Source organism: Vulpes lagopus, chromosome 8, assembly GCF_018345385.1.
Source record: "Vulpes lagopus strain Blue_001 chromosome 8, ASM1834538v1, whole genome shotgun sequence".
Lineage (NCBI taxonomy): Eukaryota > Metazoa > Chordata > Mammalia > Carnivora > Canidae > Vulpes > Vulpes lagopus.
In genome coordinates, this window is record NC_054831.1 from 56,307,218 (window position 1) to 56,327,048 (window position 19,831).

The following is a 19,831-nucleotide window of genomic DNA, read 5'->3' on the forward strand; positions in this document are numbered from 1 at the left end:
TTGAGAGTATGGACTTATGAAAAATGATTTCACTTGAATCCAGCTCCATTTCTGATTAAGTTATGTGACCCTTGGGGAGTTACCTAACAAAGCTATGTTTCATTATCCTCATCTTTAAAATGGGCATAATAGGCATACCAACCAATTTCTTAAGGTTGCTGTGAGGTTTAATGAAATAATCTAGCAATTAGACCATCACCTGGCATCAAGGAAGCTTTCAATAAATGTTAACTATTACTCTTAATATAAATTGAGTATTTATTTATTTGTTTAGGTCTGTGTATCAGTACTCCTAGAATTCAAAACACTATATTCTAATTGTTCTAATTTGACCATCTCCAAAAGGCACTTTTAAACTACTACAACTGATCTGGAAATAAAGAATTAATAAAATCCTCAGCTATTTAAATGACTAATTTTAGATATCATAACTACTTCACTTAGAAAACCTCCACTATGAAATAAGCTTGCAACAAAATAGTAGAGTGAAAGCCATATAATAGAATCTGAGTGACGCTCTATTCAGAATGTTCCTTACCCATGAGAGCAACAGGGAAATGTAGAATACTTCCTGCACAAATGCATCTAGGGAAAGCAGGCTATATTTATTTCAAAAACTATAAAAGGTTACAATATAAATCTATCAAACAAAATTAGTTTTAAAAGTAAGTGACTCATATGTATCCAAATTTTGACCGAATCAACACAACAATCCAATGCACACAAAAAGATTATTATATACCTCAAAGAGCAAAAAGCAATAAACAGAAATAAATGTCTTGTCAATTCAGACACTATATAAATATACAAATCTACAGCTTTAATGTAACACCAATTATAAGTACATCTGTAGCTACTTTTCTCCCACAATAAAGGAATACATGTTTTATATTTAGTAAATACATATATAATGTATAAAACCTTTAATCACATGTAATGTAGTTTCACAGGTGTGAACCAAGTAGAATGTAAGGTTGTCTTACGTGAAGATGTACATTTCAGAAAGAACCCCAACTTGAAGTCAATCCACTATCACAAGTTATTGCATCATTTGCAACTGTACAGAAATTAGTATCAGACATCTTATTGAGGAGTATAAGGGTAACCTGGCTAAAAGGACAAATAACTTATTTGGGGGCTTAATATAGCAGGTATCAACGTAAATTAAATAACATATGAGTGAAAAAAAAAAGCAGTGTATAATAGCAAGAGGTTAGAAAACTGAATACTGTGGAAAAGATTTATTAGTCTGTACAAGTTGGTTTTGATAAACTATTGGCTACTTGTTACAGTAAATTACCAAGATGTCCATTGCAATAGTATTTTCCAACACACATCAAAATCTGGAAACAATAGGTCTTTCTCAAATTGTCATTTAGTGTTCTTTTCCCAACCCTCAAAACACAGAGATAGGTTTCTGAATAGCAACTAGCCATTTAGGGAAGTCATGAGACACAGATGTTCATAAACATTATACAAGCTACAAATGAGGTACCCGGACAAACACCACCAGCATTATGGGAGAAGGTGTCGGTTTACATTGGTAAGTACTACACCAGTTACATAAACACACTATTCGCATCCTTCCCAAACCAAAATGGGGGAAAACCTTATTGCCATTCTGCCAAACACCACATAACTAAAAATGCTGCACAAAGGGTCAGAATCCAACGTAGGTAACCAGAGTTAAAACTCCAGTTAAGCAACTGAGCTACTCATTGAAGAAAATTTAAAAGTAAGGCCAAACTTTGTAATATATCAATGCTATTTTAGAAGCATCATCAGAACAGAGATTTAATTATAAATTGACCTGGACTGCGGCCTGTCAAGAGAATTTTGTTTAGTACTAAAAGAGAATCGGTCAGCAAACATCCTACAAAAGCTGTGTAATCATGCTCTGTGTTATTCCTGAAAGGAAATCTGCCAGGTTTGATGATACCTGAATATCTCCCAGCGGTTCTGGGAGTTCTACATACCAATTAATTCATTAATTGATAGGAGTTTTTAAGCAAAGAGGAGACCAAAAGTAGACCTTGTATCAACATATACTAGATAGGTGGATTTTTTTAATCACATGATAAATGTAAATCATAAAATCAAATGTACTTGTAAAAGTACACCTATTTTATGTTACATAAAAACCTATAGACTGCAAACTATGCATGCTTACCATAACATTTTACCTGGGAAAGCCGATGAGCGGGATTTCTTGCAAGTATTTACTGCCATGATACAAAACAAATATGTGCAAACTGCAAGGTCCCTAAAATAGCAGTTAAAGAGTTTATATACAGAAAGATGTCACTATCTGATCAAATATGCAAGAGATGGAGTTTCCCAGAGTTTATAACATAGAACAGTAACCACCACAGGCCCCTCCTCCAGGGCCTTCTTCCCTGTGTGTCAGTTTGACTCCTTTATTCTGGTTCTCACTTTCCCACAGTCCAGGTGTCTGAATGATCTTTTCAACAAGTTCCTCAAAGGCACACTGTACACCATCACAGGTTTTTGCACTTGCCTCTGAAATTCAAGAAAAAAATGTCAGAGTATATTCTTTTCTGGCCATATTCCTATGTTTTTCTGGGAAATTATTTTTTTTTTTAATTTTTATTTATTTATGATAGTCACAGAGAGAGAGAGAGAGGCAGAGACACAGGCAGAGAGAGAAGCAGGCTCCATGCCCCGGGAGCCCGACGTGGGATTTGATCCCGGGTCTCCAGGATTGCGCCCTGGGCCAAAGGCAGGCGCCAAACCGCTGCGCCACCCAGGGAATCCCTTTCTGGGAAATTATTATGGTGTAAACATCAGCCAGCAGTATACACTGAGGCAAGTCAGCAATTTCTCCCCACAGTTTAATATTCATGAATTCTGCCCAACTCTCAAAGTTGACCGATTTAAATTCTATCCACAAAAACAGTGGTATATAAGCCCAAGATTTTGTCATAGAATTGCACATTGTAAAGCCCTACAGAAATATTATGCCAAAATTTCTCAGTGAGTAACTAATTTTTTAGTTAGTTCGTAAAATCAACCCCTAAAACAGATTATTCTTCCCATTTCAGAATAAGGAAATTCAGGCTCCAAGTTGAACAATCTGGCCATTCTGTGCCTGCAATCAAGGAGCTCTAGGTGGTTGGATAAATGATACACACTCATGGACACTGGTCTCCTTTAATGTTTATGCTCCCCATGAAACTGATGTGGATACTGAGCCCTACTCCCCAATAGTACCTTTCCCTAGTCATTACCTTTTTCACTATTTGAATGACTCCCTTATTCCTTTATCATAAAACTCCTCTATCTCAGCTCATGACCTAACTTTATGTTGAGAAAAATAGAAATGATCTGACAGGAGCTAACCGATCATATACCACTAAGAGATTCACCAACCTGTCTGCATCTGTAACCATGGGCTCTTGCCTTCGCTCTTGTGACAGTACATGAACGGTCCCTGCTGCTATCTAGGAGGATCCCCTTTTCTAACTCCTTGGATCCCCTTTTCTAACTCCCATCCCTTCTCATTCACTGAAGAATCATGTGCCTTCACTACTGGATCACATCAGTCAGCTTAAAAACCTGCCAAAATTATTGTCCATCTTAATAATCAATCAAGCAACCAACCACCCCACCCCCCAGCCCACGTGACCTTCTAGTAGCCACCTGGGTTCTCTGTTTCAAAGCAAAACTGATAATCAAGATTTACCTACAAGTTAGCTACTTAAGCTGTTTCCACTTTCTTACCTCACATGTTTTCTTCAAACTGTAACTGACCCTTGAACAACACCAGTTTGAACTGTGAAGCTCCATTTACACATGGATTTTTTCCTATACAGTACGGTACTATAAAGGTGTTTTCTCTTATGATTTTCTTTTTTTTTCTTATGATTTTCTTAATAACATTTTTTCTCTAGCTTATTTTTTTGTAAGAATATAGTATGTAATACACATAACATACAGAATATGCATTCACTGACTGTTTTATCAGTAAGGTTTCAGGTCAACAATAGGTCATTAGCAATTCAGTTTCAGAGGAGTCAAAAGTTATACACAGGTTTTTGACTGTGGGGGGTGGGGGGTTGGCACCCTACCCCCACATTGTTCAAGGGTCAGCTGTACCCTAACTAGGCTTTTGTTCTCATCACTCCGTTGAAACTATTTTCCAAAAAATACCAACATTCTCCATCCTGTCAAATCCAATGTCCTTATCCTATTCGACATCTAGCATTTAATACAGCTGATCACTTTCTTCCTTTAAATACTTTGTTCACTTGACTTCCAGGACACTGAACACTGCTCATCATATTCCTCCTCTCACTAGCACATCGTTCAGTCTTACTCACTGACCCTTCCACTTTCTGCTGACCTCTAACTGGTGGAGCATCCCAGGCTTCAATCTTCAGCTGTTTTCTACCCAGTTACTCCTGTGGCCACTATAACTCCATGACTTAAAATACCACCTACATGGGATCCCTGGGTGGCGCAGCGGTTTGGCGCCTGCCTTTGGCCCAGGGCGCGATCCTGGAGACCCGGGATCGAATCCCACATCGGGCTCCCGGTGCATGGAGCCTGCTTCTCCCTCCGCCTGTGTCTCTGCCTCTCTCTCTCTCTCTCTGTGACTATCATAAATAAATAAATAAATAAAAATTAAAAAAAAAAAAAAAATACCACCTACATGCTAATGATCAGCATGTCCACTGATTATCTGAGAAATGATTCATTCTTATATTAAGCAGAATTCTTAATTCCCCACTCCCTTACCCAAACCTGTTCTTACCTCAGCCTTCCACACACAGCTAATGGCAACACAGTCCACCTAGTATGCTCATGCCAAAGACTCAGAGTTACACTTGATTGTTCTCTTTCCTTATCCTCAATACCCAATTTATCAACAGAGCCTGTCACCTTTATCATCCAAATATCTCCTAGATCTGCCATCCTTCCACCATCCACAACTACTCCCGAAGATAAAGGCATTGGCATTATTCATCTGGGCCACTGTAAGAAAATGATGAACCTCTTGTTTCTGCTTCACATGGACCATCTTCTGTACAAACAGGTCTTTTTAAAAGAGTACCAGATCACAAAACTACCCCCTCACTTTTCACACTTAGAATAAAATCCATCTCTTTACCATACCTTAAAAAGGCCCAACGTGACTTTTTAAATCTTCTCTCCCATCATCACCACCTTTTCCCCCAACATACACTATGCTTCAGCCCACAAGCTTTTTTCCTGTCCCTTAAACACACTAAACTGCTTCCTAGCTCAGGAAATATGTGCTTTCTATCCTTTCTAAAATTTCCTATTACCTTCCACTTATAGCACCCTGCTTCTATCTATAGATGATGTTCTTTCATTTCCATTTTCTAATGCCTAAAAGATTCTAACACAGTGAAGTAGCTAAATAAGTAATTCCTGAAGCTGGCTTCACACCAGAATCAACTAGGGTGTTTCTATAAACTGTCTTCCAGGCCCAGTTTCAGGCCTGTAACAAGGCTCAAGGAACCTGTAGTGTTAAAAAAGTTCTACAGTGATATAGCCTGTCCACTTTTCTAGACAGGGGGTCAACAAACTTTTTCTGTAAAGGGCCAGATGGTAAATATTTTAGACTTTGAACACCATATGGTTTCTGTTGTAACTACTGAACTCTGCCATGAGGCACAAAGCAGCTATAGACAGCACGTAGATAATTGGGTAGATACGGCTGTGCTTCAGTACAAATGGCGTGGCCAGATCTGACCCCATGCTGTAGTGTGCCAAACCCTATTTTACAATGTTTCTCAAGTACTGATGTGCATACAAATCACAAGAAGATCTTGTTAAAATACAGATTCTAATTCAGAAAAGCTGGACTGGGCCTCAAAATGAAGCAATTCTAACAAACTCCCCAGGTGGTACACCACTGTTGCTGGCACAAGGACCAGCAAAGTACAACCACAGCACTGAGTGCCTGGCTTTGCTGAACGCTGTTATATCCTGAGAGGAAAGATTTGACTGTGTCCTATACAACTTTACATAATGTGATTTTTTTTTTTTTTTTTAACAAAAGGAAAAATGAACCTGGCTGTATAGTTAGATTTTAGAACACAAAAAAATGATGACCTAAGTACATACATTTTACAGTTTATAAAGAGAAAAATATAGCAAAAACTCCAATTTTAAAATTTCTCATTAACAATGAAGGATAAATGCTCATACACCTACCTATAAATAACATGGAATGTTTTCGTGCAAATTTCAGGCCTTCATTTCTATCAACCTCACGATTTTCCTAAAAGATAAATATAAAGATTAAGAAAAGCTACTAAAATGCAGTCAAAATGTCAAGTGTCTGACTTCTTACCTTATCAATTTTATTTCCAACTAGCATGTTTACTATGTCATTTCTCGTGCAGTATGTTTCCAATTCATTTAACCAATTATCCAATTTAACAAAGGTATCTCTTCTTGTGACATCATAAACTGAAATAAAAAGGGTCACTTATTAAATAAGCATTAGAAATAAGAAGCAGTGATATAATATTTCTGATATATGACTGAGAACTAATATTCTATATAGGTGATTATGTTTCTAAGCCTTCAATGCTTAACAATCAGTATCTACTCACCTGGATGAAAGAAACAAGTCTATTAAAAAATAATAAACACATACATATACATTCTTCAATTTTAACACACATTGTTAGAGAAATGAGATTATATCCTGTGCAATAATTAAAAATAATTTAAGCAAAACAACTGTTGTTCCCATTCCTAATAGTAAAAAACATTTATCCAAAGACCAAAAAACATTCATATTCAATCTGTGGCAAAATACCAAATTTTTTACATGGATTTAAACATCTATGATCCTGTTAATTTGTTTCTTACAAGGACCAGAATTTCCAACTTTGAAAAAATATGGAAAAAAAAAAGAAAAAATATGTAAACTTAATGAATAGGATTCTATCTCCCTGTTACCACTTTCATCTTACATGAAACCACATTATAATATAAAATAGCTTATTAATATAAAAACCTTATTAAAGTGTTTTCTAAACTTAAAGATGCTGAACCAAAATAAGAGTTGCTGTTAATGAAATGAACCCAAACCTCACAAGTTATAATACAAAAAGACAATTCCCTCTAAAATTGATCAGTATTTATTTTAAAAAGTTTCTCTGGCATATTAATAGCAAGTACTTTTCAACACTTTACAGTAAGAATCCCCATTTGGTTTTTAAATTCTGTATGATTACGAATCAACAATGTTAAGTGCTTTGTGATACTTTTTAGGACAATAAAACATTCAACTAAGCAACTAGTAGGCTTCTTCCTTTATAAACACAAAGCAAATGTTAATACACTGCTCACTGAAGGTCAGTTTCTGGTTAACACTCTTAAGACAGACCAATGGCATGCAGATTAATCCTCAATTACGTCCTCATCAATATGAGCCTTTAAACCAAGTTAATTAATCTGATCTTTATCTTTTAATTGCTAGACAAAAAAACTGAAAATAAATTTTGAAAGTTTAGTCATTAATGTAAAATCAAGCTTACTATAACTTCAAGTTACATAAAGATGCCCCTGAAGAAAAATAAAAATTTACTGACCTTCACAGATTAAGAAAATCAGAAATTGTAATAATAAGACAATAATATTTTTCAAGCATTATCTTAAAGGAAAACCTTACCTAATATAACACCCTGTGCACCTCTATAATAGCTCGGAGTTAATGTTCTGAACCTTTCTTGACCAGCAGTATCCTAAAAGTGACAATCAATTATTATTAAATTTTTAAAAGTATAAATTAAGAGTAGAAAATCAAACGTTAAAAAAAAAGAAAATCAAACATTATTAAAAATACCCGTGCACAAGCTGATTTAAAACTTGAAATTTAAATTAGATGTGTTCTCTTACTGACAAGTGTTATTACATAAAATAAAATTAATACTCATCTCTAGAAAAATGCATCTAAGTAAACGGATTTTTAAATTTTTTAAATATTTTTGATTTATTTATTCATGAGAGAGAGAGAGAGAGAGAGAGAGAGGCAGAGACACAGGCAGAGAGAGAAGCAGGCTCCATGCAGGAAGCCTGATATGAGACTCGATCCCGGGACTCAGGGATCACGCGCTGAGCCACCCAGGCATCCCAAAGGCTTTTTATTTTATTTTTTTTTAAGATTTTTTTTATTTATTCATGAAAGACACACAGAGAGAAAGGCAGAGACGTAGGCAGAGGGAGAAGCAGGCTCCAGGCAGGTAGCCTGATGTGGGACTCGATCCTGAGACCGCAGGATCACACCCTGAGCCGGGGCAGGTACTCAACTGCTGAGCCACCCAGGCATCCTAGTTATTTGTTTTTAAAAAAGATTTTTATCGCACATGAACATTTCCTTGAAAACCATGGTTCTCAACTTTAGAAGCACAATGAAATTTCCTGGGAAATGAAAAATTCCGATGCCTGAGTCCAATCCCTAATGATTCTGATTTAATTGGCCTCAGTAAGAAAGTAGGTTTCAAAATCTTCCCAGGTGATTCTAACATAAAATCAAGGTTGAAAACCTCTTATTTTTTTAAAAGAGAATTACAAGAGTGTCTTACTATAGTTAAGCAATTTTCAGGTTGAACTCTTAAAGTATCTAAGTATCTTCTTTTAGGAAAATGCATAAAACCAAACCACTTGCTATCACAGGTTTCTGACTCCTACTGGGAGAGACGAACAGATGTACACCAGCTAGGAAGTGCAAGTTTTGTGAAAAAAAGACTTCATCTGATTAATCATGGGTTTAAGCCTTGTGCCCAGAGTACTTCTTGCCACAGGATAGTTGTTCAACTTTTCTTAGAAAAAGAAAAAAAAAAAAAAAGAAAGAAAGTCTGTACTTCTGGGTCTGGTTCCTTCTATCTTTTTTCTACCATCCTTGGACTGTGGCTTCAAGGTACCTAAGATTATGCAAAGCAGCAGTTGACAAACGGCTCCCTCAGCCCACTACCTGTTTTGTTAAATAAAATTTTACTGGAACACAGCCAGGCCCACTCGCTTATGCACTGCAATATGGCCGGCCTTCGGATTAGACTAAATATTTACTATCTGGACTTAAAGAGAAAGTTTCCAGTCTGCTAATATAAAATAACCTAAAGAAGAGTGAAGACGTATGTCAAACATCAACTTAGCTGCCCGTCCAATGGTCGTAAATTCGAGTTTAGCTATGTGGCAAGCAGAGGCTCCTTCAAATATGTAACATGTTAAGAACCTCTCAGAGGTTTAAAAGATTCGAGAGGAATTTTAAACTAGCGGTGACGGGCTCCGGCTACCTACTTTCCTACTTACCTTTCTTTCCCTGGCCAAAATAGAGACTGCTCTAATATGAAGAGCTATAGGTAGAGAGTATATGAGTAATTTACAGCCCCAGAAGAGAAACTTAACAGGAAAATAACTTTCAAAGTAAACCACTTTGCACATCTACTACTCTTCCTCAGATAAGCTTACATAATAAATGCAGAATATTCTTGCTTCCAGATTGTCACCACTACAGAAACTGCCCCCAACCTTTCCATGTTGAAATGAAAAAATTAACAAAATTAAAGCTAAACTTTCTAAACAGATAAATTTATGATAAAAATGATTTCTCTCTTTATAAAAATTCCCTTTGCTTCAAAATTTCTTTTTTTTTTTTTTTTCAAGATGTTATTTACTTATTCATGAGAGACAGAGAGAGAGGCAGAGACACAGGCAGAGGGAGGAGCAGGCTCCATGCAGGGAGACTGATGCGGAACTCGATCCCAGGGCTCCAGGATCACACCCTGGGTCGAAGGCAGGCTCTAAACCGCTGAGCAACCCAAGGATCCCAGCTTCAAAATTTCTTAAGAAACCTCTGATATTTAAAATTATCCTATCTGCATACTGGCTCAACTTTTCAAAAACAATAATATAAATTAAAGGTCCATAAAGTGCAGTGCACTTGCTATCTAAAGCAGATTATAATTTGGATAATTTGATAAAGGTTAGGGCAAGGACCAAGCAAGAAATAGTTTAGTCAAAAGACTTTTTGTTATAACAGAAAAATTCTGTTTGCATAACAAAACCCATATTCACACTGTAGTAAACTAATTTCTAGAAATAGCAGAAAGTATTTGAATATGAATTTTGTTCCCCTTCATCTTCACTGAGATCAGTTTCAGTAACTGCCCTGATGAAACAACATAAAAATCAGAACTGCTCCGGGGTAGCCCAGTCAGTTGAGGGTTCAACTCTTGATTTCAGCTCAGGTCATGATCCCAGGGTCCTGGGATGGAGCCCGATGCCAGGTTCTGTGCTCAGCGGGGAGTCTGCCTCTTCCTCTCCAACTGCATCTCCTCTCACTCATGTTCTCTCTTGCTCTCTCTCAAATAAATAAACTCTTAAAAAAAAAAAAAAGAAATGGATAAAGGGCTAGGCAGTATCTGAAAAGGCTAAATATTAGAACGTGGGAGTGGAAATAAGGGTAGGATTTTGAGAAAAACAGCCCTAGAGGTGCTTTTAAGATCAGTGAGGACAGAGCTGTACTTGATTATTCTATTTGATCCTAGGAGGAGTGTCCAAGTAGGAAAGGAACTGATCTTATGTATATAAATAAAACTACAGAAGAATTAGAGGAAACAATGGATTTGTGTATTTCTCTTAATGAGTGAGGAGGAGGCCTTCCTCAATACAACATGATACCTAAATTCATGAAGAAAAATAACTGGTCTGACCACATAAATACTAAAACCTTGGTATGGCAAGAACATAGCTCCCCATACCATCTATACACACATTCATTCATCCTATACAAGATTGGAAGGCAAATGACAAACCAGAAAAAATATTCAAAGCATATAAGTTAGTATTACACACACACACACACACACACACACACACACACACACAAAACAACAACAACAACAAAAACACCAGAACATTAACATTTGGGGTGTTTGGGTGGCTTAGCTAACCATCTGACTCTTGATTTCAGCTCAGGTCATGATCTCAGGGTCATGAGACTGAGCCTTTTATTTACAAAATATTTATAGTCCTATGATAAAGATATCACTTCAATAATACCTGCCAACCTTTTTATTAACAGGAACTAAAAAATAAATTTAAAAAAAAAAACTCTTGCATAAAAGAAAGATCTCATGGAAACCATCAAGCCTTAGATCCTATTCTAATATGCGTATCTCACAAAACAGTAGCAAAGACAGAAAGAAGTGATTAATTCAACCATGAAAAGTACATGGAAAATCAGGCCCCACTTTTGTACAGAAAGAAGCCAGCTTTGTTAAACTGTTCAATATATTTCGTTATTACCTAGTCCAACATTTTTCAAATTGTTTTGTTAGACATTACTATTCTTATTGATACCATAATTATATTTCAGGGAGGGAGCAAATAGGATACCAATCATGTATTGTATGTGAGAAACACACAATTACTTGTCATTTGGGATAAAACGTGTGTTAGAAATAATATGCCATTCAGAGAATGCCAGGAAGATGAATCATATCATATAATTAATAAACACTTCTGTTTCAATCTGTAACTGATTTACTATTTAATCACTATGTTTAAGTACATCTCAAGGTGAAGACTGCTGACCAGTTCTAATATTATCACATGTAATAAAAACATATTTATATATTATCACAGTATATATGGGAATCAGATATATATGAGCATATTTTTATAAATTATTTATGTAATATTTTTAAAATATTAGCAATCATTTAGATAGAGAGAGGTAGACAGGTAGACAGATACATAGATAGGAGTGAGGAAGAGACAAGTAGACAGACAGACACTGACCATTTTGGATGTTTTTGACATTTAATGCTACCTTTTTCAATCAGCACTATCAAGAAAAGGTCTAGTTAGGAAAGCAATGTGTATCAGACTGTTTGGGTTCACAGGCAAATGAAGACAGTAGGTAAAGACTGGGCATAGGCATTAAAAAATAAATCCAAAATTGGTAAACTCAAATTTCATAAATATAGTAACAAACATAAAAAATACTGTTTTTCCTGAGCATTACTTCATCTCCTTCTCATCCACAACTGAGTGAGTATACATTGTCTTTTTAAGACCTTCAAGAAACATATTCAATAATAGTAATTCTCTCTGGCAAACAAGACTATTTTTCTGTACTTTATTCTGCTTTTAAATATTCTCAAAGGATCATATATTTTAAATTTTTAAGTAAAACAAGTCTCTGCCTAATTACCTAATTTTAAGGTATAACCATTTATTGTTTATCCCTTAATATTAAGTTATCCAAAAGTTATTTAATACAAATTGTTTATCTCTAGAACTCTACACATCTCTGATTCTTTAAAAAATACAAGTTGAATATTTATACAAAGTACATTTTTAAAACTCTTACCCAAATTGCAAGTTTAGCCTTATTTCCATCCACTGAAATCGTTTTCACCTTAAAGTCAACACCTTAAAAAAAAAAAAAGAAAGAACATTTTGGTAAGAATCCCAGTAAAATATAAAATCAGTTATCAAGAAAACGAGAAAACAGAAAAGCCACTTTATCAAATACCAAGTTCACACCCCAAATTCTTGGAGTTATAGATGTGAAAATTAAAAAAAAAAAAGTTCAGCAGCTTAGGATTTAGTCAGGATAAATAAAAACCAAATGCTTGCAGAATTCAAACACTCACCTACCTGTACTTCCTTGAAAAAAATAAGTTTAATGAGAAAATAAACTTCAATGTAAGGTGATTAACAATGCATGTTAAAAGCCAAGTGCTGGATGGAATTCACAGTGCTAATGTAAAGACTCTATGGCTGACTCCAGATAAGGGTAATTTTCTAAAAAGTTCCAACTGTATCTATATTCCATTATCAAGAGTGCTGTCCATACCAGCCAATTCCCTAACTCAAATTCTGACTGTTAGCAACTTAGTAAAAACATAAAAGGGCCACTTACTCCTTGTCTTATGAATGGTCTTCATCCTAAAAAACAGTAACTTTATCAATGATCCCTTGCTACTGCACAGTTGCAAAAGGAGAACTTACACCCAAAAACACCTGTGCCAAATCTCTAAGAATCTTCATAAGTGAAATGCTCAAAGTGCTATGAAAACCTTCTGTAAGTACTGGGGCACCTGGGTGGCTCAGTGGTTGAGTGTCTGCCTTTGGCTCAGGTAGTGATCCTGGGGTCCTAGGATGGAGTCCCACATCAGGCTCACCACAGGAGCTTGCCTCCCCTCTGCAGGTGTGTCTCTGCCTCTCTCTCTCTGTGTCTCTTATGAATAAATAAATAAATGAATCTTTTAAAAAACAGCTATAAGTACTAATTTATGTAAAGAGAAGAGCTTCGTAAGATGACACTTAAGGTTCTACTATATAGTATGGCCCTCCCCCCCCACAAAAAAAAACAACCTCTCCCTTTTCAGGAAAAGGAGTTGACACATGCCATCTGGCTTAAATGAACAGTAGATGTCCACATGTCTTTAAAGAGTATCAAAATTAATGTGCAGTCTACCCCACTGGCTAGAGGGAAAGCATTAGCTCAAGAAATTTGGAAAGAAACTTTCAAAAGATCTTATTAGCTTGTCATGATTGATTCAGAACATCCACAACTAAGATGAACAGCACCCTCATATACTAAACACTTACAAGAACACCTGTCACCAATATGAAAATATATTAGTAAATCTTGGATGATTTCTGGTGATCCACTACAAACAAAATTAAGTAATAAAAATGCATTTCAAAATGTGCATTATACCAAGTCTCTCTGCATGCCAGATTTAAGAAAAAAAAAATTTTGGTGTTTTGACTAGGATGATAAAGGAGCTGATAAAGCCGCACCTAGAATCATGGGCAATTATTGTTAAATGACAGTGCCAAGAACATAGTCCAAGGAAAACCTAAGTGTAAAGTTTTTTTGCACCTAAACAAAAAATGTCATATTAAATAATCTTGTATTCACCAGGTCTAGATAAAGAAATATGCCATACCATTTATATAAAAAATACGAAACTACTTATATGTCATTTATAATGCTTTTTTTAAAAAAAGATTTTATTTATTCATGAGAGACACAGAAAGAGAGGCAGAGACATAGGCAGAGGGAAAAGCAGACTCCTCACAGGGAGCCCAAGGGGGAACTTGATCCCAGGACTCCAGGATCATGCCCTGAGCTGAAGGCAGACTCTCAACTGCTGAGCCACCCAGGTGTCCCATTATTCATAATGCTTTAAAGACAAAACAAAGCCTGAGAAAATTTGGATGAGGGAAATGGTTCTGACTTGGTACAGGTACAAAATTAAGGCCACTGGAAGACATTACAGAGATAACCCATCATACACACTCTACAGTTAAATTCTCAAAGTTTTTCAGAGAATAAAGAAAATTTTTTCCCTATTTACTCCAGATGACATGCTCATGGGCAGACTAGACTGGCTTTTTGCTGGCTCTAAGCTAATTATTAGTCCACCCAAGAAAAGAAACTCACTGTTCCCAAAATGTTTGTGTTTACTTCTCTCTAAATCTCCTCCCTCTTTTACAATTGCCAGCCTTTCATATGTTTCTTGACAGTCTAACGATGGCCTCTACCATATGTATCATTTACATGTTAATAATCTTCTCCAAGTTACTCTTCTGAGATATTAGACCTGAAAGTTACAGATAACCTCCCCAGAAAACAATGCTCACTGGAGTCCTACCTTCAAAGTCAGTACACACAGGTAGCCTGAAAGGGTGCCCCATCTGGAACCAGACCCTGCAAGTCCCCAATTTCATCTTTCTTTGGTGTCCTAGGCAGACGCTAAGCTCTGTAGCTTTCATAGGCTTAAACTGCTTCTTCACCAAGTCTGGTTCTTCTGTTTTGCAAGTGGCCCATAATTTGTTTTTATTGGTGGCCACAGTGTGAATCTTTTTAATGTGCTTTGCCAACTTCTTACTAGATTTGATTAAACTATCTTTTCAATCTCTACAGGTGAATGACAAGGAGCTCATAACAGCTGAACGTCTAAGAAAAAAAAAAAAAAAACATTTCTGTGTATTTCCTCTACTCTCCTACAATACTGAACACTTCTGTGACCAAATACTGTGAGGGTTTTACCCATAAGAAATTCTCTGACAGGTACATCAGTATCCTACAACTCAATTCAGTCTGATAAAGTCAGATTCTACGGGGTAAAGGCTAGGCAAGAATAAGTCCTATGAGACTGCTGCACTCAGAGTGAGACACAGGTGAGGCAGAGAGAGACACAGGTGAGGCAGAGACAGACACAGGTGAGTGAGAAGCAGGCCCCATGCAGGAAGCCCGATGTGGGACTCGATCCCGGGTCTCCAGGATCACGCCCTGAAACAAAGGCAGACACTCAACCACTGAGCCACCTTGGCTGCCCCCCAAATCCAGATTGTTACCTGTGCTTCCAACCACCTGGCTATTAACCAAAAGGTTCTCATAATCCTCACCCTTGATTAGATCAAATTGTGGCTCACAGAACTCAGAAAAACACTTACTAGAGTATCATTTTATTCTAAAAGGATATAACCCAGGAACAGCCAGATGGAGGAGATAAATAAGGAAAAGTATAAGGAAGGGGCACAATAGCTCCCATGTCCCCTCCAAGTATGCCATTTCCCCAGAACTTTCATGTGTTTGCCAAAAAAGAACTCTCAGAACCCATAAACTTAGCATTTTTACAAAGGTTTCATTACTTAGGCATGATTGATTAAATCACTGACCTTTGGAAAGTGTACAAAATCTCCTGTCCCTCATCCTTCTTCCCTCCCCTGGGGCAGAGGAGGAAAGAGTAGGATTGAAAATCCCAATCCTCCAATCACATGGTTGGTTCCTCAGGCAAGAGCCTCCACCTTTAGAGGCTTTCCAGAAGTCACAGGACTAACATAAACTCTGGTGTGGTTGAAAGGGGATAGTTATGAAAAACAAAAGACATCTATCTCTTTGATCAGGTAAGAAAATCAAAGGGTTTTAAAAGGTCTGTGCCATGAACGAAATATATTTTTTTTATTATAAATCACAATATCCACTGAATGGCCATTTTGGCTTTTTTTCTTGTCATTCATTTGGGCTTGCACTTTTAAAATGATTTTTAATTCACTTTTTTTAAAGTAATCTTTTTTTAGGCACATTTTATGAAGGTTATTTTACTAAAAACTAGACATCATAGTCAATAAAGCCTTTAAGACAAGCAGTAAATGAAACATGAAAGTTTACCAAAAATATCAACTATATCATAAAGAGCTATTTGTCAGTGAAAAACTAGAACATATCAAGGAATCACCTGCCATGTCAAAAGGAGAAAAAGCAATCAACAGAAACTGAGACTAACAAACATGTTAGAATTAGCAAATGGGAAATTAAAAACTATTTTAACTATATAGCACATGTTGAAAAAGTTAAGTAGACATGAGAGATTAAAAAGACCCAAATCAAACTCAAGAGATGAAATGACAATGTCTGAGATGTAAAATACATGGGATGAGAGTAACAAAAATTAGATACTGTAGAAGAAAACATAAGTGAATATGATGACAGCAACAAAAACTACCCAAAAGTTGAGAGAAAAAATTCAAAGAAAATGAGAAGGCATCCGTGATATGAAACAATTCCAAGTAGTCTCATAGGCAAGCAATGATAGTGGACAAAAAGAAGGTGGAAAGAAGGTCAAAAGATAGATCTAAAAAAATAATGGCCTCAAATTTTTCACAATTAATAAAATGTAAAACCTATTGATCAAAAAAGCTCAATGAACCCTAAGCACAGAAACATGAAGAAAACTATACTAAGGGTCACAATAACAAATTGCTCAAAGGGAAATTAGGAAATTTTTCAAACTAGTATTTTGAATGAAAAGAAAAACATTTATCAAAATTTGTGGGACGTCACTAAAGCAATACTTACAGGAAAATTTACAGAACTAAGTGACCATATTAGAAAAAGATCATTTCACATCAATGACCTGAGCTTCCAAATTAAGACAATTTAAAAAGCAAACAAATAGAAAACAGGCAGAAGAACAGAAATAATGAAGTTCAAAGCAGACACTGATAAAATGAAAACTGCAAAACCATTAACAAAAAAAATTAATGAAACAAAAAAGCTGGTTCTATGAGGGAAAAAAAAATCAATAAACAGATAAATTCTAGCCTAAGTGATCAGGAGAAACAAACACAAAAATTACCATTATAAAGAATGAGAAAGATCACATCATTACAGATTTTAGAGAGAATGTTACAAAGTTCATGCCCCCCCCCAAAAACCTGAAAATTCAGATGAAATGTCAACTTCCTTCAAAGATTAAAAACTAGGGATCCCTGGGTGGCGGAGCGGTTTAGCACCTGCCTTTGGCCCAGGGCGTGATCCTGGAGACCCGGGATCGAATCCCACGTCGGGCTCCCTGCATGGAGCCTGCTTCTCCCTCTGCCTATGTCTCTGCCTCTCTCTCTCTCTCTGTGCGACTATCGGAAATAAATAAAAATTAAAAAAAAAAACGAACACTGATTAAAAAAAAAAAAATTAAAAACTACCTGAATTTACTCAAAAAGAAATACATCACGAACAAAATACCTAAGGAATGTAAACAAAAGGAAATCAAAACATCACTATAAAAAATTAACTAAACCCAAAAGGTGGCAGCAATAGAGGAATAAGGGACAAAAACTCTGTAAGACACAAAGAAAACAAACAGCAAAATGTCAGTAATAAATCCTTCCTTATCAGTAATTACATTAAAGGCAGAGACTAGCAGAATATATATAAATACATAAATATATAAACAAATATATATAAAAGAGCCAACCATATGCTGTCTATAACTCATTTTCAAGCTACAGACACATATAAGTTTAAAGTAAAAGGATAGATAAAAATATTCCACGCAAACAGTAACCAAGAAAGAACAGGAGTGGCTATACTAATATCAGACAAAATAGACTAAGTTAAAAACTATTACAAAAGAGAAAGGACAAAATATACTGAGATTAAAAGGTCAATTCACCAAGATATAACAATTATAAACATATGCACCAGAGCAAAGTTCCCAATATATGTGAAGTAAACATTCACATAACTGAAGGGAGAAATAGACTATTAGTCAGAGATTTTAATATACCACTTTCAATAATGGATAGAACCAGAGAGAAGATCACACAGAAACAGAACATTTGAACAATACAAACCAGTAAGACCCAATAGAACATTCTACTCAATAACATTAGAATAAAGTTTTCTCAAGTGCACAAGAAACATTCTCCAGGACAGACCATATATTGTATACAACAAAAGTATTAATAAATTTTAAGAGACTAAAATCGATGAAATATTTTTTATCACAATGGAATGAAACTAAAAATTGGTAATAGAAAGAAAACTGGAAAATTCACAAAAATGTGCAAATTAAAAAATACCCTTTTAAAAAACAACTAATAAATAAAAAAAAAAAGATCTTAAGAAAAATGAGAGAATATTTCGAGACAAATGAAAACACAACATACCAAAATTTGAGATGTAGCAAAAGCAGTACTAAGAGGAAAATTTATAGCTATAAACACATCGCAAGAGAAGAAATTCTAAGAGAAGAAATATCGCACATCAGTAACCTAATCAATAACCTAGAAGAGGAAACTAAGTGCTACAGAAGGAAGAAAATAATGAAAATCAAAACAAAGACAAAAGATAAAGGGAACAGATACACAATAGAGAAATCCATGACAAAGGGCTGGGTTTTTATTATTATTCTTATTGTTAAAGATCAATAAAACTAACAAGTTTTTAACTGGACTAAGTGAAAAAAGAGAAGATTCCAATTACAAAACTCAGATATGAAAGTGGGGGACATTACTACTAACTTTAGAGAAGAAAAATATTATAAGAGAATACTATGGACAATTATACACCAACAAGTTGGATAACTTACATGAACAAATTCCTGAAAACATACAAATGACAAAATCAACTTACCAAGAAAAAGAAAATCTGAAGAGACCCATAAGTAGTCAAAAAGTCCCAACAAAGAAAAGCTCAGGACTAGATGACTTCAATGATAAATTCCACCAAACGTTCAAAGAGGTGACACCAATCCTCATTTTTCAAAAAACCTGAAGAGAAAGGAACACTTCCAAGTGTTCCTTTGAAGCTAGCATTATTCTGATACCTACCAAAGCCAACAAAAATGCTATAATATAATAAACTACAGACCAATAACCGAGAGGAATACTGATGCAAAACCCCTCAGCAAAATACTATCAAATTTAATACGTTAGCTATTAAAAGGATTACACATCATGATAAAGTTTTATCTCTGTAATACAAGATTGAAGGAATATGAGCAAATCAAACAAAATAATATATTAAATTAAAAGAATGAAGAGGGAAACACACGATCATCTCAATGCATGCAGAAAAAGGATTTGACAAAACTCAACATCCTTTTATGATAAAAAAAAAAAATACTTAGCAAACTAGAAACAGAAATAAAAATTCCCTAACATTTAGATAAGGGCTATATAAAACTCATAACTAACATTATACTCACTGGTGAAGGACTGAGAGCTTTACCCCAAAGATCAGAACAAGACAAATACATCTACTCTCACTTCTATTTTACAGATTATTGGAAGTTCTAGCCACAGCAATTAGTGCAGAAAAGGAAATAAGGCATCCATACTGGAAAGGAAGAAGCAAAATTATTTCTGTTCACAGAGGACATAATCTTATAAGTAGAAAATCCTACCTTTTTTTACTGTATATTTTTCTACTGGCGTTCACTTTGCCAACATATAGTATAACACCCAGTGCTCATCCTGTCAAGTGCCCCACTAAGTGCCCGTCACCCAGTCACCC

At 35.6% G+C, this 19,831-nt stretch overlaps 1 protein-coding gene across 1 annotated transcript in view; it reads right to left on the reverse strand.

Annotated features, from left to right (window-relative positions):
* Positions 1 to 584: 584 nt before the first annotated feature.
* RAB18 (RAB18, member RAS oncogene family) overlaps positions 585 to 19,831 on the reverse strand; it is a 41,302-nt gene continuing 22,055 nt past the window's right edge. Inside the window, exons 3-7 of the mRNA XM_041767089.1 lie at positions 12,383 to 12,444; positions 7,676 to 7,748; positions 6,344 to 6,462; positions 6,205 to 6,271; positions 585 to 2,520 (exon numbers count right to left, since the gene is read on the reverse strand). Of these exons, the coding sequence (XP_041623023.1) occupies positions 2,345 to 2,520; positions 6,205 to 6,271; positions 6,344 to 6,462; positions 7,676 to 7,748; positions 12,383 to 12,444 (497 nt within the window). The 3' untranslated portion in view covers positions 585 to 2,344. The remainder of the gene's footprint in view (positions 2,521 to 6,204; positions 6,272 to 6,343; positions 6,463 to 7,675; positions 7,749 to 12,382; positions 12,445 to 19,831) is intronic.